Raw genomic sequence first — 23,023 nt, forward strand, 5'->3', positions numbered from 1 at the left:
CCTTCTTTTCAAAAAACCATCCCTTATTGTAAAAAATTAAAAGACAGGGGGAAAAGTTCAGCAAAGCTAGTTGATTTCACAAAGGTCTAATGTTACATGTGGGTGTTCCACACCCGTAGAATTGATAGGTAGTGTTTTCTCATACCTCTTCTTTGGGGCCAGTCTTGGTCATTATAATTTTGCATGTGGTTTGCATTCCGTTTCACTTGTCTTGTTGTGGTGGTGGTTTTTTCCATTAACATTGTTGTCGTTATATAAAATATTGTTTTCCTGGTTTTGCTTACTTCATCTTGCATCAGTTTATTCAGGTATTCCCATGCTTCTCTGGAGTCATCATTTTTTACAGCATATATTCCATTGCATTCACGTACCACAGTCTGTTCAGTCATTCCCAAATCTTCGTAATATGGAAAGTATGAATTAGTACATTTCAGAATTTAGGTATCTAAAAAAAGAATGCAGAGTGCCCTGAGCTCAGCTGAAGGAGAGGTCACTTCTAGCTGAAGGCATCAAGAAAGGCATCTTAGAAGAGGTGGCATTTGAGCTGGATGCTCTCTCTGGCCTGAGTACAAAATCCACCAGTGGCTTTATTTAAGCAACAGCAGTCATGAGCCTGGCTCCTGTGGCCTTCCATTGTCTGAAAAGGGGTGCTCAGTAATCCTGAGGAGGCTTGCCCACCTGGAGGTGAGAATAAGGAGATAAAGGTCCAAGGGACTGCTGGGGGACAGGAACAGCCTCTTTGTAATCCTGGGAGAGGCTTGTCCCCTCCAGATAGCTCCCCGTATGCCTGTGCCTCAGACCTCTCACCTGGGGGAGATTCTTTATCAGCTTTGGTCAATTGTACCACATTCAAACCATTTATTGTCAGAGATGAGTAGGCTGTCAGGAGGTAGAGATGGGGTGGGGGGAGGCACTTTGTGGGATTCCAGCTATACAGAACACAGTGAATAAGGGTGCAAGGTTTGGTTGGAGCCTGAGACGTGAGAGGAGACATGCAAAATAAAGCTGAGTTGGGGCCATGTTGTAGGAGTACTTTGAATGACCAGCCAGGGTTAATGAAAGGAATTGATAGGCTCACCCTCCCTGTAGACCCTGAGAGCGCTGGGGATGATTTAGATTCAGCCTTGCCTGGAGGAAGGGTGATATATATCCAGCCCTGTCTACGTGTGGTCACTGCTAAGTGACCTTTTTTGGTTTCTCACAGAGGTCTGATGCTCTAAATCATGTGTGTCTGCCAAGAGGTGTGGGTGATTGCTTGGCCGAGGTGAAATGCTATTTTTAGACACAAGGTGGCAGCACTGAGAGCCCTCTGTCTTGAGTGAAGACCAGCCATTGGGAAAGCCAGTCTGTTCTTTCCCAGTCAGTGACTTCCAAAGGGCCTCTCACCAGAGCAGGCAATAATTTTCCAACATTGGTGTTTCTGTATCGGGGGTGGGAACTAAAGTAAAATTCTTTTCTGTCCCTTCACTGTCATCTTTGGTGGAAGCTCCAGCCACAGGGACTCTTGCGATTGTCCTTCGGACCCTCCTCTTGGCCTTACTGCATACATATAGCAAACCAACAGCACCCCCTGGGTCACATCCTGGAGCCAGCTTCGACTGACTATGTTAGTGGCTTTCTGTCATGATAGGTTGTGGGAGACGTGGACACCAGCCTCCCAAGGACCCTGGATGAACTGGGTATCCACCTGACCAAAGAAGAGCTGAAGCTGAACATACGCCCTCTCCTTAGGCTGGTCTGCAAAAAGTTCTTTGGGGAGTTCACAGGTAATAAACAGTCCTGAGTGTCAAGAGATACTAGAGATCACCTGCCCACCCTGGCAATGCTTGGGACGGTCTTTGAGAGCACGTTCAGGGGCAGCACAGCCATATGCTTTTCTCATCTCATCCCTGGCGTCAGGACGTAGGCCTTGAGATCACCAAGGAGCTGATTTGCATCTCAGGGGAGAGCAAGGATAAGTGTGACCCTCTTCGGAGGGCTCATAGCCTGGTACAACTTGTTGTAGATGGACTGATTCAGAAACTCCCCGGACAGATATTGTTGGTTAGCAGTTGTGCTAATTGTGCCCTGGAGGTACAAGATGCTCATTCTGGCCTAGCACATGGGACAGGTAATAAAGATGGGAAATTTTCCTATTCTCATAGAGAACTGCTAACAATTTATTAGAGAAACTAGGAAAAAAACCACATTTTAAACAGAAATAGAATACAGTGCTTCAAAGAGAGGAGTTGGATCAGGGATTATTCTTTTTTTTGGCTAGGCAATGGGGTTAAGTGACTTGCCCGGGGTCATACAGCTAGTGAGTGTTATGTGTCTGAGGCCGGATTTGAACTCAGGTCCTCCTGAGTCCAGGGCCAGTGCTCTATCCACTGTGCCACCCAACTGCCCCATGGATCAGGGATTATTCTGAAGGGTTGGATGAGGGAGGGGAGCATGGGATGTCTGGTTTTAGTGTATAATCTGAATAAATAACCTGGATCCGGAATCATGAAAACTTCTTAGAGTTTTGGGTTGAACTTAAAAATCTTTTGCTAGATGAGTATTAGTAACCCCTCACCAGATGACCTTGCCCCTGCACAGGCCAATGAATGATCCTGTTTGCTGGACGCTCTACACCTTCTCTGAATGTATGGGCTTTCCTTAAGGGCGGGGGTATCATCATGGCATTCTCTTCCTCTCATCACAGGCTTTGTAGATATGTGTGTGCAGCATATACCTTCTCCAAAGGTGGGCGCCAAGCCCAAGATTGAGCATACTTACACTGGCGGTGTAGACTCAGACCTTGGTGAGGCCATGAGCGACTGTGATCCTGACGTAAGGAGACCTGCTGTGGGGCCGACGTCCTTGCTCCCCCACCCCTCCCTATCCCTGTGCTCCCTGCCTTTCCTCTGCCCTTTCCCCTCCTACTGCATTCTCCATTCTGGCCTTTCTGTCTTTTTCTGCCATTCCTTATCCTGAGTAGATTCATAACCTGAAGGTATAGGCAGTTGAGCATCAGGATTTGTGTTTTTGGCAGAAAGAACCCCACCTATTCTTTTGTTCCCTGGTTCTTTTCCTCCAAAAAAAGTGGAGGAATTATCTGCACTCAGTTCTCAGTCTTTCTGTTGACTGTGGACAGAGTAGTGTTGAGCTTTGCTTTCTCCCAAAAGAAAGCAGAGCAATGCCCAGAGAGCTCATATCCCAGCCCCAGCAAGCTGGCATTGTATTCTCTTGCAGGGCATATGTAAACACGGCTTTTCCATGTCTCTCTACCAGGGGCCTCTGATGTGCCACACCACCAAAATGTACAGTACTGATGATGGGGTACAGTTCCATGCCTTTGGGCGAGTGCTGAGTGGCACCATCCATGCTGGGCAGCCAGTGAAGGTGCTTGGGGAAAATTATACTTTGGAAGATGAAGAGGATTCCCAGATCTGTACTGTGGGCCGGCTGTGGATTTCTGTTGCCAGGTACCACCAGGTGGCGCCAGCATCCATATTATTGCTTTTCAGGCTATGAAGAGGAGTCTGTATTGAAGGAAAATGGTGGCAGTCTATTTCTATGTAGTGTGATTAAGAAAACCTCTTGACTTGTATTATCTGATTCCCATGGTATAGATCCCTCTTCACTGGTCCTAAAGGCTTTGCTTTTGAGTTTTGGTTAAACCTCTCTGTGGGAGGATTTCCATTCTTTTCTGTAGCCCAGCCCAAAGATGTCAAACCTACAACATTCCTAAATGGGGCCCGAACCAGGTTAAGATGGAATTGGGATTTAACAAAACAAAAATATAGTAATACATAAATAATGCTAACATGATTTTCTACATCGTATGGCCCTTAGGGATGGGCCTTATATGTGGTTATTGGCCCTGTTTCTATTTGAATTTGACAGTCCTGGCCTAGCCTATAACTTTAAAAATCATCCTTTACTGTAAGCTCAGCTCCATTGTCTGTCATGTGGCAGAGATGTGACTGCTGTACACCTCCCCAAGGTAATTTCCCGATTTTGGTGGCTGCCCTGGGGGAAATGAGAACGCTTAAGGGCCACAGGAGGCCTGTGCCTTGACTGGAATACCCTTTGTCTACCTCCCAGCTTGCATTTCCTTATTCCTCATATATATATACTCCTAGAGTATTGCTGAGGCAAAGTAGCCTGCTGGAGTGGAGAGTAGCTTCCACATCATTAGTACACTTAGTTCCTTTTTCTGTGTTGTACCTCAAGAAACTACTGCTTGATGTGCCCTACTTGTGTCATTCTTATGTTGGGATCCAGGTATCACATAGAAGTGAACCGAGTTCCTGCAGGCAACTGGGTTTTGATTGAGGGTGTGGATCAGCCCATTGTGAAGACTGCCACAATCACTGAGCCCCGAGGCAATGAGGAGGTAGGGCCTTGTGAAATAGCTGCCAAGATTGTTATCAATTTACGTGGTTCTTGGGGACAACACCAGAGCCACCGAGACTTAATAGGAAATCTGGGCTCTGACACTGGCTTGACTGAGGTCAGACCTCACTGGTTTTCCTTGCGCGAGGAAGTTTTTGACGGTAAGGGTATGCTCAGGAAACCCTTTCTTTGTCTATAGATCCTCCTGACTCCCCAAGATCTGTGAGATGAAGTAGATTTTTAGGCTGCTCAGAAGCATCTGAGCTTTTAGCAAAAACACCCCAATACTGGCTCCTCAGGGGAGCCAATCCTCTGTTATATGTCAGCTATCACAGCTTTCTCTAGTTGCTCCTTAGGCCAGGTGGCCTCACTTCTCTGCGTTTTGAATCTCAGGCTCAGATCTTCCGGCCTTTAAAGTTCAATACCACTTCGGTCATCAAGATTGCTGTGGAACCAGTTAACCCCTCCGAGCTCCCCAAGATGCTGGATGGCCTGCGCAAGGTCAACAAGAGCTACCCGTCCCTCACCACCAAGGTGCGTCCCAGGCCCCACAGACTCTTCCCCAGTAGGCGCCATGTTGGTGCTGTAAGAGGCAGGAGTAAATTCAGCCTTAAGCTGGCATCTCTGCCAGTCACTCTGCTAGTCTGCTTTCTGGCATTGGTTTTCTATACCCTGGTCACTACAGAATGCCTACCAGCTCCTTTTTCTTTCTTTCTACCCAAAGTACCTAATGCTGTCCTTTAATATGGAGGTGAGCTGCTGAGTTGTATTGAGCTAGCCATGCTCCCTTTTGTGACAGAGTTAGAGGCTGGCTTGGGGCTGTGACCATGGGACAAAGTTTTGGTTTTTTTGTTTTGTTTTGTTTTTTCAAAACTAATGTTGTCTGGTAGATGATAAACCCTGATCACCTTTGTAACTGGCCAAGGGGTGGTTTGAATTGATCACTTGTACTTCTGAAGTGTCACTTTTTAAGAGAGGCTGGCCCTATCCAAGGGTAATGGAACACTGAGTTCCTCCTCCTTGGTCTTCCTAATCCTGATTATATCAGTAATTGGTGGCATTGTTGAGCCCCAGACCGAGATCTGTACAAGAACTATTGTATTTCAGGTGGAAGAATCTGGGGAACATGTGATCCTGGGCACGGGAGAGCTGTATCTGGATTGCGTGATGCATGACTTACGGAAGATGTACTCGGAGATAGACATCAAGGTGATGTCACGGTCCTTTTCCCAACCTTCCTTGGCCGGTGGGTAGCTTGGCTTCTAGTTCAAGACTGGTTTTTACCAGTGAAAACTACATATTTCTCCTTGAAAATACTGGAGATGGAAGGGAACAATGGGAGTCTGAGAGACTAAGAGAATCTTGGTGGGAGGGTATCTCTACCTATTTATCCTGTTTTCTTGGATCATGTCAATGTTGGGACCCCGGAGCAAAATTTTAGAAAGAGTTCCTTTGTTTCTGAGATAATCTGTACCAAAGAAGAGCCCTCTCTTTTGGCAAGTTCCTCTTTTGGTGCCAGTTTGGTTGGGTGGTCTTTACATCCATTATCCTTTTTCCTCACTCCTTTATTTCCCACCCTACTTTTTGATAGGGCAAGGCAGCGCAGAGTTACAGTGGGAATGAGGCTGGCTTTTGCCTCTGTTCCCTCAGTGCTGTGCTCTAGAGTGCCCCATCACAGGCTTGCAGTGGTTAGTTGCAAGAAGAGAGTGGGAGCCAGCCCTGCTGGCTTCAGAACTCCAGGTCTGTCCCTAAGTCACCTTTTTCTTTTCTTTTTTTTTTTTTTAATTTTAATATTTTATTTTTTCCCAATTCTTTAAAATGATTTTTAACATTCATTTTTAAAAATTTTGAGTTCCAAACTCTCCCTCCCTTTCTTCCCTCCCCCGCTTGAGAAGGCAAATGGTTTGATATAGGTTATACATGTGTAGTCATGTAAAACATATCTCCATATTAGCCATGTTGCAAAGAAAACAGACCTAAAAAAAAAACAAAACAAGAAACAAAGTTTAAAAAGTATGCTTTAATCTGCATCCGGATTCCATCAGTTTTTTTCTCTGGGGATGGATAACATTTTTCATCCTAAGTCCTTCAGGATCTTCTGGATCCAGTGATCCAGTGTTGATCAGTGCATTGCTGAGAATAGCTAAGTCAGTCACAATTGTTCATCTTGCTGTTGCTATGTACAGTGTTCTCCTGGTTCTGCTCACTCCATTTTGCATCAGTTCACATAAGTCGCCTTTATCCTCATAAGCAAGTTCTGTCTTTTGTCTGGGCATCTGTTTCCTATTTCATAGAAAGTTCCTCTTAGTGAGTGGTGATGTCTGTGTTCTCCCTCCAGTTCCTTGTTCTGGTGTTGACTGAGTAGAGGATGTTGGCTTTCCAAAAGGATAGACTGTTGTGGGACCTCAAGAAGGATTGTGATACTTGGGCCTCCTGTTATCCTATCAGCCCTTTGGCGCTCATCTCTTAGTGTTAGATTTGAACAACAAAAACCACAGGATTGCTTCTCTTTCCTTTTTCTTGCCTACTCCTTTTTTTGGGGATTTCTAATGGTGGTGCAAGCAAACCAATTGTCTCCGTGTTATTCTTTGTAAGTTATTAGTTGCTGGGGCAGCTCGGTGGCGCAGTGGATAGAGCACCGGCCCTGAAGTCAGGAGGACCTGAGTTCAAATGTGGCCTCAGACCAAACACTTGACACTTCCTAGCTGTGTGACCCTGGGCAAGTCACTTGACCCCAACTGCCTAACCAAAAAAAAAAAGTTATCAGTTGCTACTTTGCACAGCTGAGGGAATTCCTAAGAGGAGCAGGCCCTGGAGCTCCTGGTTTCTTTTTGGGTGGGAGAATACTATCTTACCCCAGCAGGCCCTCCCCTAACCGTTCATCTTCTCTTTCCCAGGTGGCTGACCCAGTTGTCACATTTTGTGAGACAGTGGTAGAAACGTCTTCCCTCAAGTGTTTTGCTGAAACACCCAATAAGAAGTAAGCAGTAGATATCTCCTCATGTGGACACTAATACCTTCAGCTTGCATGCAAGCAGATTTTGCCTCCTGCCACATAGGATAGAAGGCAGGACTCTAAAGTTTTGATTTTGGCAAGAGTCGGTATCCCCATCTCCCTTAGCACCTGTGCCCGTGGGCAGATTTCTGTGTTCTCTCCTCTATTCCTTTGTGCGTTCCTACTGTCTTATGGTGATTTTAAGAATTTACCCAGAACCTGCTTTTATTTTTTTTTATTTTATTAATTTATTTTGATTTATCAACAATCACTTCCATACGTTTTTGAGTTGAAAATTTTTCTCCCTTTTCCTCCCCCCCACCCTTCCCAAGACGGTGCACAATCTGATATAGGCTTTACATTTACATTCCTATTAAACATATTTTCACATTAGTGAAGTTGTAAGTAAAAATTAAAACCAATAGGAGGAACCATCAGAAAGATGAAACAAAACTCAACAGAAGGTAAAAATAAGTGATAGCAATTTGACTTCCATAGTTCTTTCTTTGGATGTGGACAGCATTTTCCATCCTGAGGGCTCTGGAGATGTCTTAGATCCTTGTAATGCTGAGAAGGGTTCAGTTGAACAATATTAGTCATCACATAACGTGGCTGTTATTGTGTACAAAGTCCTCTTGGTCCAGAACCTACTTTTAAAAACAAGTGATTTCAAAAGTAGGGAGCAAATCAAAATATATGTTTGACTGTTAGTATTGTTTTCTCCTTTCATACCCCTTAGTTTCTCATTGGTCTGTAATCACATTTTTGCCACTTATTTTACATCACCAAGTTTCTTTCGTTCCCTTTTACTCAGAGAGTAACCCTTCTCCTAGCCTTGTTTTGATCTTTCCATATTAACCCATTTTTTTCTGCACAGGAACAAGATCACCATGATTGCTGAGCCTCTTGAGAAGGGTCTGGCAGAGGACATAGAGAATGAAGTGGTACAGATCACTTGGAACAGGTGGGAATGGGGTTTTGTTCCAGAATTGATGGGGGAATGGGTAAAGAGCAGGCAACAGAGGGAAATGACTTCTCTGTTATCTCTACCAATACTGACCTCCTGGGGAAGGTGTTAATATGGTCAGAGGAGTGCTCTATCAGCATCCCCTTGCTGTTACCCCTATAATCTACATATGTATAGGGAAGAGGACAAGGAAGATTGATAGTCCTCCAGAGAAAAACCACTAAAAATCTGTATTATCAAAAAGGCCAATTGCAATGGAGCCATCCCTAACACCTCCACTTTCTCTTCTTCCTACCAGGAAGAAGCTAGGTGAGTTCTTCCAGACAAAGTATGACTGGGATTTGCTGGCTGCCCGTTCTATCTGGGCCTTTGGCCCTGATGCCACTGGCCCCAACATCCTAGTGGACGACACTTTGCCCTCAGAGGTACAGGGGAACTGGTGGGTGGTTTACTCATGGTTGCTAAATAGGGAGGGGGCATAATGAAAATGTTCTCCCAATTCCTAGGAGAGCTTTGAGATCTTCTCATGAAATAGAAGGCCTCTCCCAGGTTTATCTCTCTTTTCTTGTTGTCCTCTAAGGCTATTGGTCCCATGAACAATGGCAAGAGTTGTGGCTAAGATGCCTTCATGTTTCTGAACAGGTGGATAAAGCTCTGCTGGGCTCAGTGAAGGATAGCATTGTCCAAGGTTTCCAGTGGGGCACCAGAGAAGGGCCCCTCTGTGATGAGCGTAAGTTTGCTAATTATTTATAGAGGCCTCTCACCTGGCAGTAAGGTGTACTGTCATCTCACCACCTCTGAGATCTGGGCAGTGGACCAGATTGAAAAGCAGAGGCAGAGCTATACCCTGCTCCAAACTCCCTCATTCGTTTTTTTACTAGGTGCCTCCACCTGGCACAGGCTAGAATTAGATGTACCTTGTGTCTCCAGATCCAGAAGATGCCCTTCAGGTCTGCTGAGAGGAGGGAGGTCAAGCTTTGGGCCTGGGTGGAGAGAAATAGCAGGCCACAGTAGCTGGGCTTGCCAGACTGTTGGAAAAGATGTAATCTCTGATTCAGGCCCGAAACAGATACTGGCCATCTATCTGAAACCCGAGCATAGCCTTGCAGAATTCCCTCCCTAGGATTTTCTGTCACATGCTGTTTCAGTGAGCAGTAATTATTCTGCTTTATTTCTCACTTGAACCACCACTGGGTTTCTCATCTTTTGGCTTCTTCATTCATGGTCCACCCATTTCTCTTCATTCCCAGTGATTCGCAACGTCAAGTTCAAGATCCTGGATGCAGTTGTTGCCCAGGAACCCCTGCACCGGGGAGGAGGCCAGATCATTCCCACTGCCAGGAGGGTTGTGTATTCTGCCTTCCTTATGGTATGGAGCAGACGTAATGGAGTTGCAGGGGTGAGGGGGTGGTGGCAATGCCTTATCTATCTCTAGAAGGCACTTCACCCAAACAGCAATTGAGAATATCTGTGGAGAGCTGAACCCTTGAGAGACTCCGTGCTCCTGCCCTCCACTTTGGCCTTGCCCATCCATTTTCTCTGGTTCCCTTCTTTACCTCTTCCCAAGCTGAGGACTTCTTTCTTTTGCCTTTGTTGCAGGCTACCCCTCGTCTAATGGAGCCCTACTACTTTGTGGAAGTTCAAGCCCCTGCAGACTGTGTCTCTGCAGTCTACACTGTCTTGGCCAGGCGCAGGTGAGCAAATCTAGCATCCTAGACCCAGTGGTGACCCAGCTTTTAGTGAGGAAGGAGAAAGAACTGTTTTGCCCCGCTTAAGACCAAGCATGCTGAGCTAATTTCCCCGAAGGAGTGATCAACAGGGGCTCCCAAGCAAAGGGTGTCTTGTTTTCCCAACTGCCTATAAAGAGAAGTCCATATTGACCCTTTGCCACCTTAGCTCTTGCTCATCTCTAGAGAGGGACCCTCAACCACTAATTTGGGGAATGGTGGAAGATGAGGGATGACTTTCAGAGGAAGGCCTCTGACCCTAATGCCAGCTGAACTCCCACTCTTACTTCTTGTCTTATGGCCCTGGGAGGAGCACACTGAGAGCACTCTACTTAATGTCTAATATCTGTTTTCTTTTTTTTTATAAGATGATAGCTTTGGTTTGGGGTAGATTTAGGGTTGGCCAGTGGTTAGTGCTTGCTTGCCCATCTTCCCAGGGCATGGGGCTCAACTTTTGTCTGTCTGTCTCAGAGGCCATGTGACACAGGACGCACCTATCCCAGGCTCTCCACTCTATACAATCAAGGCCTTCATCCCAGCTATTGACTCATTTGGTTTTGAAACTGACCTCCGGACCCACACCCAGGGACAAGCCTTCTCTCTGTCTGTTTTCCACCATTGGCAGGTGAGGTTTAGAGGAAGGTGAGACATTTCCAGGGCTCTGGTAAGATGGTTTGCACCCCAGGACGTGGGAGCCTTCCCATTCTTATATATGGCCTATGTTTTAGATCGTACCTGGTGACCCACTGGATAAAAGCATTGTCATCCGTCCCCTGGAGCCACAGCCAGCCCCTCACCTGGCCCGGGAGTTCATGATCAAGACCCGTCGTAGGAAGGTACATGTTCCCCTTCCCCCATCCTGCACTCAGTGTTCTCACTAGAAGTCAGTCTCCATTCTTAGGGATTCCTCTCCCAGTGGACCACTAGGTAAAGCAATACTCGTGGTATGTGGGATTTCTGTGCTTTCCTTACAGCTGCAGGCACTGGGAGATACTTTCTTACTGGGATGGGAGGGACACAGAAAAGTCCTTGCCCTTCCCTGTGAGAAATCATTGCTCTTTCTGAAATGGGCAGCTTTGTCCAGAGCTTTGCATCAGCCCTTCCCTCCCTCGCTGCTAGAACACAGATCAGCTTTTCCCCAGGCGTCATTCTGGCCTTTCCTTCCCCAACCCTAGGGTCTGAGTGAGGATGTGAGCATCAGCAAGTTCTTCGATGACCCCATGTTGTTGGAGCTTGCCAAGCAGGATGTGGTTCTCAACTACCCCATGTGAGCTGGGGGGATGCTCCTGGCAGCTCCCGTACTTGGTCCTGGGCAGCGCTTTCTGGACAGCAGAGCCTGGGAGGCACAACTTTGGTGTATTGGACCAAGTGGCTTTGCCTTTGCAGTTGCTGATGGCGGGGTAGGGGGAGAAAAGAAATGGTATTGATTTTTTTCAGCAGCCAGTAAACTGTCTCTACAGACTCCCCAGGAAGGGAGGAACACTTGGCCTCTTAGGTCTTTCCATGGCCTCTGCTTATTAGCTCTATTCCTCAGGGAGTGAGGGAGGGAGTGAGGCTCAAACCTCAGGGGGGAAGAAGAGAAGGAAAATGTCTGACCCTGAGAAACCCTGTCCTGGAATTTAGAATTTTATTTTTACAAATTTGACCCTAAACATTGTTTGTAAGTGAGCAGAACATTCTGGTCTTTGTCTGGTCCTTTTCCTTTCATCCGTTTCCTTCTATCCCTTACCAAATCTCTGCAGCCTTGCATTTACCCTGGTACTTGCTTTTGGGTGAAGAGGTATAGAACCTCCTAGATGGTCCTGCTGGCTCTGGGCTTCTAGCTTAGGGCTCTCTTTCTCTGTTCGTGCCCAGGGAAGCCTATTAAGGGATCAGTACTTGCAGCCACTCTTGAATTAACATTTCTATCAACTGTCTAATTATTCTTTTTTTCTGTGAAAGGAGGTGGAGGTGGGAGGAGAGGGAGGAATCTGGGATCCCTGATTTAGGAATTACATTTGTGCTTAAATTTTCAGCGTGCCCAAATCCTCCCCGGTGTCATCGTGCTAGAGTGGAGAGGATTCTAGATTTGGAGTCAAAGGATCTGAGTTCAAATCCTAGCTATCTCACTTAGTATTTAGCTGAGCCTTTCTCACCTCCAGAATGGGGGGGAGGGGGTCAGATAACCTCTTAGACCCCACCAGCTCTAACTCTATGATCCTGTGAACTAAGAGGCCAAAGTGCTGATTGCCTGCCCCCACCCCCCCTCCCCCAGCTCATTCTTCTGAGCCCTCACACCAGCTGCCACCACCAACTTCTTGAGTGCTTCCCTGTGTTAAGAACAGACTGTCGCTCATCCTCAGAATCACTTTATTATAAGGAAGCATACAAGGGACTCATTTAAGGGAGTCTGACCGCCAGCCTCCATACAGCTCCTACTTCTCCTCGGCATCGTGTGCTGTTCTCTTGATGTAGTCACAGTACATGGTGTACACTGCACCTGTGTGAGAGGAAAGGCCAGAGATAGCCCCTTGGGGTCAGAGCCCTCATGCCCCCTCCAGCTGGCCAGGGATCAGGAGTTAGAACAGCTTCCAAAACCCTGGAGCTCCACTGTGGCAGAGCCCCTGGGGGTTTTACTTCCTCTCTCATCTTTCTGCCCCAAGTCACAGCAGCTGCTCTAAACAACTGACTGCTCCAAACCCTTTCTCCCTGTTCTCCGCATCCCGTCCCCCAGCTTCTCAGGATGAAGATGGACCGATGTGGGGAGGTGAGGGCAACTGGCTATAAACAAACTTACACTTTGCTGCATTTCCCCACCCTACCCACCCTGAGTGGTAAAATGGGCTCTACCTGCATAAGTGTGAAAGAAGATGTAGAGTCTGGACCCTGAAGGCTTGTCCATGTTTGTGGCTCCTACTGGGAAGCTGCCCTGCCCACAGGGTTAGGAAGAGTTTGGACTCTTGCAGCCCCTGAAGTATCAGGGCATCAAGCTAGGTTTTGGGGGCCCTTGCTCTGATGCCTGCTCACCCAACATGATGGCTCCCACGGCGCAGGCCTGAGCTGCCACTCGAGTGTGGATCAGGTGTAGAGACATCTTGAGAGGGCCTCGGGCCTTTAGCCGATAAATGCCATAAGCTGTTACCACCAGACAGCCCCCCAGGCCTGTGCAAAGAGGTGGGGGGTAGGGGGAGGCTGTTAGGACAGAGCCACAGGGGGCTTCAGTGGCCTTCAGGCTCACCTGACTCGGGACTGTTTCCCTTCAGTTCCCCCACCACACCCTGCACCTTATCCCCTTAACTCACTTCAGCAAGCACACACACCCTTACATCCTACTCTAGTCACTGCCAGCACCCCCATCTTGCCTGACAACTTCTGATTCTCCATGTTTATTTTTAGGGTGCCCCCCCGAACCTCGATGGGTGCTAGCTCCTCTGACCCTTCGAGTCTGTGTGCCAGCCAGCCCTGTAGCTTGTATGCTAGCTTCTCTCTTCCTTCCACCCCCTTGGCAGTTCCTTTGTTACTTAGTGTGTCAGTATAACACTCCTTCCTCTTGTCCCTCGGCACCCTCTCTGTCCTTCTGCTTCTACTCCTGGTCAACCAGCTGCTGGTGGTGTTCAGTGGATTGTGTTGGTATGTTCATTATCTGGACCTTAGACTCCAAGACCTTGGTTGGCTACTTTCCCCATCCCCATCCCCAACTCACCCACAGGTACCAGTGGTGACTCCCTGGTCTTCCTCAGTAACTTATCAGAGGCTCCACCTTCGCCCTCAGGTGGCACCCACCAGTCCTTTTTAGCAGACATGGTCCTGGACCCAGATGCTGGGGCCCTAGCCCTGACCTAAAAAGACGTCTCCCACAATCAGAATCCTTGAAGTTGTCCTCGTTTCTTCTTCTCACCTGTATGTTGGGCTGGAAAAAGAAGGGTTGGACAGCTAAGGCCCCTCACCTCTCATGCTAAGGGCCACCTCTTTGGAAGAGTAACCAACAAGTCCTTTTCAGTAGATAGCCGAACCATGCTGTCTGCTGTTTTCCGTATTTGCCAACTGTCTCTCTACAACTCCCTTCTTATAACTTTCTTCTCCCTCCTCATCTTCCTTCCAGTGATTTTTTTCCCCTGCACCCCTCCCTCTCCCTAAGCTCCTTCCTTGAGATTGTGATCCCAAGCTGTTTGGAAGAAGTCATTGGAGGGGTTGGACAGGGAGGGAGGGAGGGAAGGAAGAATAGGGAGCTTCATGGATCCCACTGGACCTGAAAGTAGCATGGATAGGGGCCCTTGTGCCAAAGTATCCAAGAGAGAGAGAGACAGAGAGACTCAGCATTTTAATCAGTTATAATTTACATGCTGTTTTGAATATAAGTTTATACATTAGTTTTCTGTCAAAATGAACCTATTTTCCCCTGCGTCCTATACTTTCACCTCCTACGTTTCACCCTGCACCTTCACTCCAGCTTCTCTCCCAATCTTTACTCCCTGCCAAGTGGTGGAAAGAAAGTAAAGTAAAACCAACGTCCCCTGACTTTCTCCTTTTTAACCTCTCCTTGAGTACCCATAGTCCCAGGAAACAGATGCTTGGCTCCCCAGTTCTAACCATTGGAACATCCAGCATTTGCTGAATCTGGACCTCCAAAGACCTAGTTTTTCTCCTAGGGGCCGGGGCTGATGCAGATGAACTCTGCCCCTCCAGGGACAATAGAGGGCTGCTCCACCACAGGGAAACCTAGCATAGTGGCACATACCTTAGTGGTGGTGGTGAAAGGGAGGACTGCCTGAGCCTGTGTTCACCGTCCTAAAGCTGTTATAGAACTGGAGATGAGCTAGTACTTTGGGGTCAGGGGAATAGTGGCTTGGGTTTTATGGAGATTTTGGAGTGAACAAGGGGAGGAGAGTGAAAAGAATGGAACACTAGCCTTAACCCCTCCATCTGCTGGGAACTCCAGGCCTTCAGAAGTGTTGGGAACAGATGGAAGCAGCAGTGATTAGGAACCTAGGCCATCCTGGTTCATTTTCAGGCACCAATGGACACATAAGGATTAGAGCAGAGCCAGACTTCCTTGTATGAGGGGTAAAATGGGAAATGTAATGTGTTTGGGGGAAGGGAAGCAGAAAGAATTGACACCAGTTACAGAAGGCCACGTCTCCCAGCCATATGATCTTGGACACTGCACACTAGGCCAGCTGCTCTCCAAACAGCTTCCTGCCCCTGCTTTTCAGGTTCCCACACTCAGCTGTGCTTTGTTAGAATCACTGATGGATCCTTCCCGCATAGCTCTCCTGTGGAAATGGTCAGTATGATGGTCACCTTGGGGGGTCGTGGATTCAGGTGCTAGTGTTAATTACCCTGTGAATAGGGAAAGGGAAAGAAGGGACCTCCTCAGAATCTGATCACCTCCAGCACTCCTGTTGGCCCATGAGATTTGTTTAGGGAGGAAAAGTAGGAACAGCTGGGACCCTCTCACCTTTCAAAGGTTTCCTGGGGGACATCTGCTTGTGGGATGCATGGACAGGTTTCAGAAAGCTGGACAGGGCCCAAGGCAGGCATCTGTCAGGATTGGCTATAGAACCTAGGTGTCTGTAGGAAATGAATATCATCCTTTGTTAGCAAGAGAAGGAAATAGAAAGGTGGATCTTGGAAGCCTGCCAATAAAAGGATCCTTGAACATATAAGACAATAGAGATTTCCTTTTCCACCAGATGCCTTTGTTTCTACCCTTGAATTCCCCCAGGTTTCCCTTCTTCCATCTCCAGTCTCTGTCCTCATCCACCAAAAGCCTAACATTTGTCTCCGAAGCTTAGAAGGAGCCGTCCAACCTGCCCCACCCCCTCCCTAGACCCAACATAAAAAAACTGGTAGGCTTACATTTCCAAGCAGGGGACAGGAAGTCACTGCAGATCCCCTGGGCCTTCCCACCTCCCCAGGGTCTGTGGGAACTGGCCTCTGTCTTTCTCTCACACTTTCCTCTATCCCTTATTCCCAACTGCATCATCTGGGACCTCAGGAGAGGCCCCAGATGGGGATCCTCCCTTGGGGTTCTGGATCAATAAGTGGGGGACAGGAAGGGTGGAAGGCTCATACCAAGAGGGCCAAGGAAGTGGGGAAGAACACCGGGGTAGAGAACTTGGACTTCAGACATGGGCTGTTGTGGTCCCAGCTCTGCCCATGGAAAGCTGAGCAAGCCTGGACAAGTCCCTCAACCTTTCTGAACGTCTATTCCATCTAATGAAGATCAGATGACATGAAGTACATGAGTGCACTTTGTCTGATGTAGTGCTGTATGCCTGAAAGAGATTGGTATTGTGTAGGGTCAGACGTCGGAGACTGAGTCACAGCGTGCGGAGGTAGGGACAGGTGTGCAGGATAATGTTGCATCCAAGAAGAAGGACATGGTATTGCTGTTTCCACCAGGGAGAAGACTAAGAATGAAGCCCACAAGTCCCTGTTTCTAGTCCAGTGAAGGGTTACCAAAATGAATTTTCCCTCCTGCACGTTAATACTGGGGAGGGGGATGCTTAGGAGGGCCAAGGTCAGGTCTTAGACCAGCAGATCTTAAGAACAAAACATTTTTTTAAAAGAAATTCAGCTTTGTTAACTTTTGAGAATGTACTTCTTCCCAAGTAAAGAGCCTATTTTAATTCACTGATAATCATGTCACAGGGGAGATGGAGAGGGAAGGAACAGGTATTTATTAAGCACCTGCTATGTGCCAGGCACTGTGCTAAGTGATACACAAATGTTATCTGATAATGAGTTCATATTGCCGAGAGTATACTGGCATGCCAGTGAACTTTTATGTCAGGATCCTGTTGTGCAGTTTTCCCAATACAACCCAGGCTGCTCTGTTCCCACTCAGTTTTGGGCCCACATCAGTGTCCACATGTAGTCTATCCCTGACCAGGGTATAAGGACCAATGGACTAACTCAACAGACAGCCCTATTCAACTATGTCAGAAGGGATGGGGAATGGACCTGTGATTTTCATTTGGTATATAGAATTCCTGGATGAAGAAACATCACTCTTCCCCAATCCCCCCCCACACAAACACACACATTGGCACATTCTTCTTAACTTAGAATCATAGTTGCCTGGAACACAGATGTTAAGTGATTCGCCCAGGGTCACATAGCCTAAGTATGGCAGAGATAGGAATCTGTGCAATAGGCATTCTTTAGCCCTTTGTTGTTGTCTTTTTTTTCTTTTCTTCCATATGTGGACTATTAGAATGGCCTCTTTTGAGTAGCCGTGGATCTCATCATAGTGGTCTTGTTAGTGTTCTGGGACCTGATGCAAAAAGCATGAAAGTCATCTGCAAACAGGACTGTGTGAAGGAAGGACCTCAGTATCTATAGGCAGTCCTATTTAGACCCTGTGTGGGACAAAGGTGAACAAGTTCAGGAAATGTGTCTCCCTGTTTTATGTCTCACTTGACACAATTAAAGATACTAGTGTGGCTGTAAATCATGGAGCATCATGATTTCTACAGAATCAGAATGACAGATGGCCCAGAGGAAAAGGAAGAAATGTGCATGGAGGCTGGATATAAGTAAGTTTCAATACATTAACAATGATCTGTGTGCTAGAGATGATATGAAGAAGACCATCTGGAAATACGTGATAGCAAAGAAAGTGAGCTGGTTACAAAATCAGCTGAGGGGTAACATACAACCCGAATGTTGCAGCGGTGCCTATAGAATGTCAAAAGACCCTAAGGAAGGCTTCAGCATGTTGGATAAATCATGAGGATTTGGGAGAAGACACAGACAAATGGGAGGGGGTTGTAAGCTCATAACATAATTAGCACTATTGGAGGGAGCACTTGAATGAACTGGACTCATGAATCCTTGAAATGTGCATGTTCTACGCAAAGCAATTTGCTTTCTTATGTATGATAAATATGCTATGGGAAAGCTTGGCACAGAGATCATCTTCCCCCCTCTTCCAGTACTCTACACAGAACTCCCCTGGAGGAGGCACTTGGAGTGTGCAGAAGGTGAACAGGACCGATCAGCTCATTCTCCACTCCCACCCTCCAACCTTGAGGATTTAGGGGGAGGATACCACTCCCCGAACTTGGGACCTGCTAACTCAGGATATGAACTTGGAATAAAATGTGTGTGTGTCCACACACACACACACAGTTTGGTCAAAGATGGAAAGAATGGAACTGTAAGATGTCAAAAGTCTAGCTACTACTGGCTGCAGAAGGGTTAGAAGTTCCACTGAGTAGAGCTGGGGGAAAAAAGAAACCTGGGATGTGGTGAGAGTGGCAAGAGAGTAGTGTAGTTTAAAGGGACAGGCAGTGGGAGGACACTACCAGGAGAAGAGAAAGCTGGGGAATGTAGAATCAAAGTCAGGAGCAATTTAAAAAAAAAAAAGATTAGAACTAAAGACTTCAGTATAGAAAAGTAGAGGAGTCTGACCAGTCTCTCCCACAGTCAGAGACCAGATTCCTTCTTCATGGGCCCTAGGAGGTCTTAGTTATTCCAGTGATCGGAGAAAGGGAAGAAAGAAGTAGAAAATCTATAAGGAGCAGATAGGAATAACAAGGTGGCCTTGGTTGGTTACATTTTTAACTCGCTTCATGTTTCCTGGCTCTTCTGCATTGGCTTCCTCCATTATTCAGCCCTTATCACTTCTTAATGGTTGGTGCAGCCAAGCAGGGCTGAGATGCCTGGTGTCAGTATCAACTATGTCACTCGTGCTGTATATAAGCCCTGTGGAACAGAATGACCAAACTGGGAGTGTGTGGTGGAGAAAAGAGAGAGAGATGCATAAATTCTGCTGTGAGCCAAGGTGCCAGGGAAGCATATGAGGGAGAAGGAATGAGTAGGAGCTGGAGGACCCTAGGATCTGGGAGAGGTGGCCCAGCTGGAGGAATGGAGTAAATACCAGGTTGTACCCAGAGGAAGTTAAGAAGTAAGAAGAAGGGGGAAGAGAAGAAAAGCCTGGGAAACTACATTCCAGGATGAAGTAACAATGCTGAGAGCCTGGAGGAGATACCTCAAAGGGTCTCATCCTCTCCGGGGCATGAACCCTCCCAAATACTTTGACCTAACTAATATTTCTCCAAGACTATAGCTGAAGGCCACAGGTTTGCACCAGGAACTGTTTTCATGAGCCTTTGAATAGGGCATGGGGCCCATCCGGTGTATGATTTCATGGGTTAAGGGAACTTGAACTCCTAGATGAAGAAACGCCTACCAATGCAGCTACGCACCTTCCTGAAATGTTAAAAGTCCTAGATAGTTACCTAGAACACTGAGGAGGTCAAGGGACTTGCCTGGGATCACGCAGCTAGAATATGTCAGAGGTGGCGCTTGAACCCAGGTCTTCCTTGGTTTTGAGGCCAGCACTATATTATGCTGCCTCTTGTTGAGTTCTTTTTCAGTTGCATCTGAGTCTTTGTGACTCCATTTGGGGTTTTCTTGGCCAAGATACTGGAATGATGTTGCCATTTCCTTCTCCAGATCATTTTACAGATGAGGAAACTGAGGCCAACCGTTTGTGATTTGTCCAGGGTCACACAGTAAGTGTCTGAGGCCAGATTTGAACTCTGGAAGATGAGTCAGACCTGGCTCTCTCTACACTGTGCCACCTAGTTGCCCATTTCTTCCAGAAATACTCTAAATGTGAGGAAGCACATAGTACTGGATTCAGGAAACCTAGGCTCTGTTGCCCAGTAACTGTATGGGGGAAGGGGGAAAGGGCACAATTGTTTCACCTATCTTGGCCTCAGCCACTCTCACCTGTAAGATGAGGCAGGTTGAACTAACAGCCCCGAAGGTCCATCCTAGCTCTAAGATACTATGGTTCTAGGCAGCCCCAATGGACCTTTAGAACCCATGGAAACATTTGAAAAGACATGGCGCTATTATATGAGTTGATTCTAGAATTGACCCAATGAGTATTAGAAAGTTAAAGGTACCAGCAATATCAGCACTGAAGAGACATGTAGTATGCAAGGGAGGGGATCATTTCTGGCCACATGAGAAGCTGCAGAGGGGCTCTCACCACTTGCCTCTGCTATTTTGTGAATAGTTTATTTGCAAGTTCTCCTTTTTGGCTATCTTTTGATTTATAAAGTGATAGTAGTGCCCACAAGTTCCCCCATACAGCCACCCTTCCCCCACAAAAATCACCTACCCTCAGGGCAGCTAGGTGGCGTAGTGGATTCACTGGCCCTGGGTTCAGAGGAGCCTGAGTTCAAATTTGGCCTCAGACACATAACACTTACTAGCTGTGTGACTCTGGGCAAGTCACAACCCCATTGCCTAACCCCCCCCCAAAAAAAAATCACCTACCCTCATGGTGTCTGTGGCTGCCACATTAACATGCTGGAGGTGACAAGATGTCCTTGTATATGAGAGTTCTGACAGATTCCTTACATCAATCAGCCAGCCCCCCACTTCTGGTCCCCTCACATCCAAGGGCAGGGTGGTCAGGAAAGAGTTTTTTTTGTTTGTTTGTTTAGGCAATTGGGGTTAAGTGACTTGCTCGGGGTCATACAGCTAGTAAGTGTCAAGTGTTTGGTCTGAGGCTGCATTTGAACTCAGATCCTCCTGATTTCAGGGCTGATGCTCTATAAGAAATTTCATTTTAAAATCATCTGGAGCTAGATCTAATTATTGCTTACACTTCTAAGGTGCCTTAAGGTTTACAAAGCTATGAGGTAGGTAAGGGCAGGCATTTTTTATTTTGCAAATGGGGAAATTGAGGCCCAAAGAGGCAAAGAGAAGAAATTCCCTTAGGTTAGCTGAAATTTGGGATTTCTATACTCCCTTGTCCTGGCTCTGAGACATCTATCGTGGGCAAGTTAACCTGCTCTAGGCAACTCTCAAAGAATGTAAATTGCAGAGAAGGTGCCTAACTGCATCGGTAGAGGGAGTGTTCTCACCTGGGAGTTCCCTATACCAGTTAAACCACAGGTTTAACTCTGTCTCTATCCTTCCTTGACTGAAAGGTATAGTGGTATAGTGGAAAGAGTACTAGACTTGGACGTCAGGAGGGCTTTATAGCTTGTCTGTGACACTGGACAAGTCACTTAAACTCAGCCTCAGTTTCTCCTCTATAAAATGGGGAGGACAATAAGTGGAGCACTTACATAACTTACTAATCTATGTAAATGTCGGTTATTATTTTTCCATGGGTAATCAATATGTGTTTGTAAACCAATTCCCTTCATCTGGAGGAGGCAGCCTGCGTCAGACAAGACTCCTGGCTCCCACCTGGAAGATTGCCAAGATCCCACACTTTGCTTCTTGCCACTCAGACAGAAAGGACCCTCTGTGAATGTTCTCCAGCCAGGCAGAGCCCCAGTGTTCGTAATGGAAACAGTGACAGCAATGGAGTCAGTGAGCTGGCCCTGAAATTCCCAAGCCCCAGAGTCCCAGAGAGACTTTTCAGTTCCAGAACTAGCCTTTGATCCTGCTCTGCCTGGAGCCTTGGGTGAATGTGTAGTGATGTGGTTCCCATAACAGAGATTCCCCTCCCCCCCCAGCCCACAGCTGGAAAGCAGAGGGGCCAGTAGTCCCTCCACTGGACGGTGGAAGTTCTTTTTCCAGGCTTCCGGTAGGTGGAACACAGACAGAGTACTCACACACTCTTCTGGAGAGAACAGCACATGGCTGTGTGTCTGGAGCAATCCACTTACCTATAAAGTACCAGTGGGGTAAAAAGAAGAGTGAGTTATTGCGTATTGTAGGGGCTTAGTAATCGTTGAATTAAATTTAATTGAAAGGGACCTGGGCTGGGAAGTTAGAGATCTGGATTGTGCTTCTGATTCAGTCCCTGACCAGTTATGCTGTGGTCTTTGAACATCTCCCATGATAGAGAAACCAGCTAACTCATGAAGTAGCTTATTCCATCCTTGGAGGCTTATTCTATTCTAAGGTTCTTCTCTTATCTTAAAAGCTGGAATCTGCCTCCCTGTAACTTACACCCACTGGTCCCAATTCTCCCCTCAAGAGCCGCACAGAACAAGTTTTACCCTTCTTTCATATTTTTTTTGTTGTTGAGGGTTTTTTTTTTCAGTCATATCTGACTTTGTGACCCCATTTAGGGTTTTTTTCGGCAGACAGTGGAGTGGTTTTCCATTTCCTTCTCCAGCTCAATTGATAGATGAGGAAACTGAGGCAAACAGGGTGAAGTGACTTGTCCAGGGTCACACAGCTAGTAAGTGTCTGAATTTAGGTCTTCCTGACTTCCAGGCCCAGCACTCTATCCCTTGCCACCTAGTTGCCCTTCCTTTCACTCCGAAGCCTTCAAGTATTTGAAGTCTCCCATCCTTTCAAATGATCCCTGGGTGACATACTTTTGAATCTTTTCCTGCCACAACCCATTAGTATCTTTCCCCAAAAGACTATGTTCCTGTGTGGTCTGATTATATAGAATCACTGACGGAGCTAGAAGGGGGACCAGCTAGTTACAGGGCCATAAAGTTACAGTTAGAGGGGATATAGTCCCATTTTCTTTATTATACAGATGAGAATATTGAGGCTGGGAAGAGGGAGGAATTGAGTCCTTGGGGAGGTGGGGGAGGGGAGTCTGAGAAAGGGACAGAGTTGGAAGTGACTTTGTCCAATGTCACTCATAGATCTGGAAGGGACCTCAGAGGTCATTTATGCTACCTCTTCACTCTAGGAAGGAGGCAAGCGATTTACCCAAGGTCATGCAGAGACCAGATCTGAATCTCCCAATCCAGCACTCTTGCAACCGACCACCTTAAGGGTCTTCAGATCTCCGAAGGATTGGTATTTGGGGAAGAGGTAACTTGTCCACAACTGCCTGCATCCAGCTGAAAAAAGAAATAGTGTTGAAGCCAAAGCATCCAAGATTCAGCTTAGTTTTTAAGGAAGAACTTCCAGAACAGTAAGGCTTATGACATGCAGAATAGGCAAGAGTGGAGCTGGGGAAGTTTGGGGTTTTCTTCTGAAAGTCTTTTAACAGACTCAAATCTGAGATTGTTTTGGTGAAGATGTATCAGGAAGCAGGGGGCT

General features: G+C 46.9%; 2 protein-coding genes across 4 annotated transcripts in view; one reads left to right on the forward strand and one right to left on the reverse strand.

The window, feature by feature from the left end:
• The window catches only part of EFTUD2 (elongation factor Tu GTP binding domain containing 2), a 45,203-nt gene extending 33,658 nt beyond the window's left edge, over positions 1 to 11,545 (forward strand). For both annotated transcript variants that reach the window (XM_020997664.2, XM_078155962.1), the window contains exons 14-28: positions 1,631 to 1,766; positions 2,687 to 2,814; positions 3,256 to 3,449; positions 4,252 to 4,363; positions 4,756 to 4,896; positions 5,470 to 5,571; positions 7,260 to 7,342; positions 8,235 to 8,321; positions 8,623 to 8,749; positions 8,967 to 9,054; positions 9,575 to 9,693; positions 9,924 to 10,018; positions 10,523 to 10,676; positions 10,780 to 10,887; positions 11,227 to 11,545. In XM_020997664.2, the coding sequence (XP_020853323.1) occupies positions 1,631 to 1,766; positions 2,687 to 2,814; positions 3,256 to 3,449; positions 4,252 to 4,363; positions 4,756 to 4,896; positions 5,470 to 5,571; positions 7,260 to 7,342; positions 8,235 to 8,321; positions 8,623 to 8,749; positions 8,967 to 9,054; positions 9,575 to 9,693; positions 9,924 to 10,018; positions 10,523 to 10,676; positions 10,780 to 10,887; positions 11,227 to 11,322 (1,770 nt within the window). In that variant the 3' untranslated portion in view covers positions 11,323 to 11,545. The remainder of the gene's footprint in view (positions 1 to 1,630; positions 1,767 to 2,686; positions 2,815 to 3,255; positions 3,450 to 4,251; positions 4,364 to 4,755; positions 4,897 to 5,469; positions 5,572 to 7,259; positions 7,343 to 8,234; positions 8,322 to 8,622; positions 8,750 to 8,966; positions 9,055 to 9,574; positions 9,694 to 9,923; positions 10,019 to 10,522; positions 10,677 to 10,779; positions 10,888 to 11,226) is intronic.
• An 838-nt stretch (positions 11,546 to 12,383) lies between these two features.
• On the reverse strand, positions 12,384 to 15,728 carry HIGD1B (HIG1 hypoxia inducible domain family member 1B). Of its 2 annotated transcripts, XM_078155963.1 has the most exons (5): positions 15,489 to 15,728; positions 14,769 to 15,370; positions 13,734 to 13,940; positions 13,058 to 13,192; positions 12,384 to 12,530 (listed from the first exon to the last, which is right to left on the reverse strand). In XM_078155963.1, exons 3-5 carry the CDS (start codon positions 13,831 to 13,833, stop codon positions 12,466 to 12,468), a joined length of 300 nt encoding a protein of 99 aa, XP_078012089.1. In that variant the 5' UTR covers positions 13,834 to 13,940; positions 14,769 to 15,370; positions 15,489 to 15,728; the 3' UTR covers positions 12,384 to 12,465. The 2 variants fall into 2 exon arrangements, with proteins under 2 accessions (XP_078012089.1, XP_020853343.1); XM_020997684.2 differs by lacking the exons at positions 14,769 to 15,370; positions 15,489 to 15,728 and adding an exon at positions 13,978 to 14,212 and having other exon boundaries at positions 13,734 to 13,869.
• Positions 15,729 to 23,023: the final 7,295 nt, after the last annotated feature.

The sequence above is a fragment of the Phascolarctos cinereus genome, unplaced genomic scaffold (genome assembly GCF_003287225.1).
Source record: "Phascolarctos cinereus isolate Bilbo 61053 unplaced genomic scaffold, phaCin_HiC Scaffold_5;HRSCAF=322, whole genome shotgun sequence".
Classification (NCBI taxonomy): Eukaryota; Metazoa; Chordata; class Mammalia; order Diprotodontia; family Phascolarctidae; genus Phascolarctos; species Phascolarctos cinereus.

Excerpts from the sequence above, each read along its gene's own strand:
- HIGD1B (XM_078155963.1), bottom strand. The coding sequence starts at position 13,833 with ATGTCTGCTAAAAAGGACTGGTGGGTGCCACCTGAGGGCGAAGGTGGA. Across the intron at positions 13,193-13,733 it reads GTCACCACTGGTACCTGTGG|GCCTGGGGGGCTGTCTGGTG; the intron begins GTGAGTTGGGGA and ends CTCTTTGCACAG. Across the intron at positions 12,531-13,057 it reads CGTGGGAGCCATCATGTTGG|GTGCAGTGTACACCATGTAC; the intron begins GTGAGCAGGCAT and ends CCTCTCACACAG.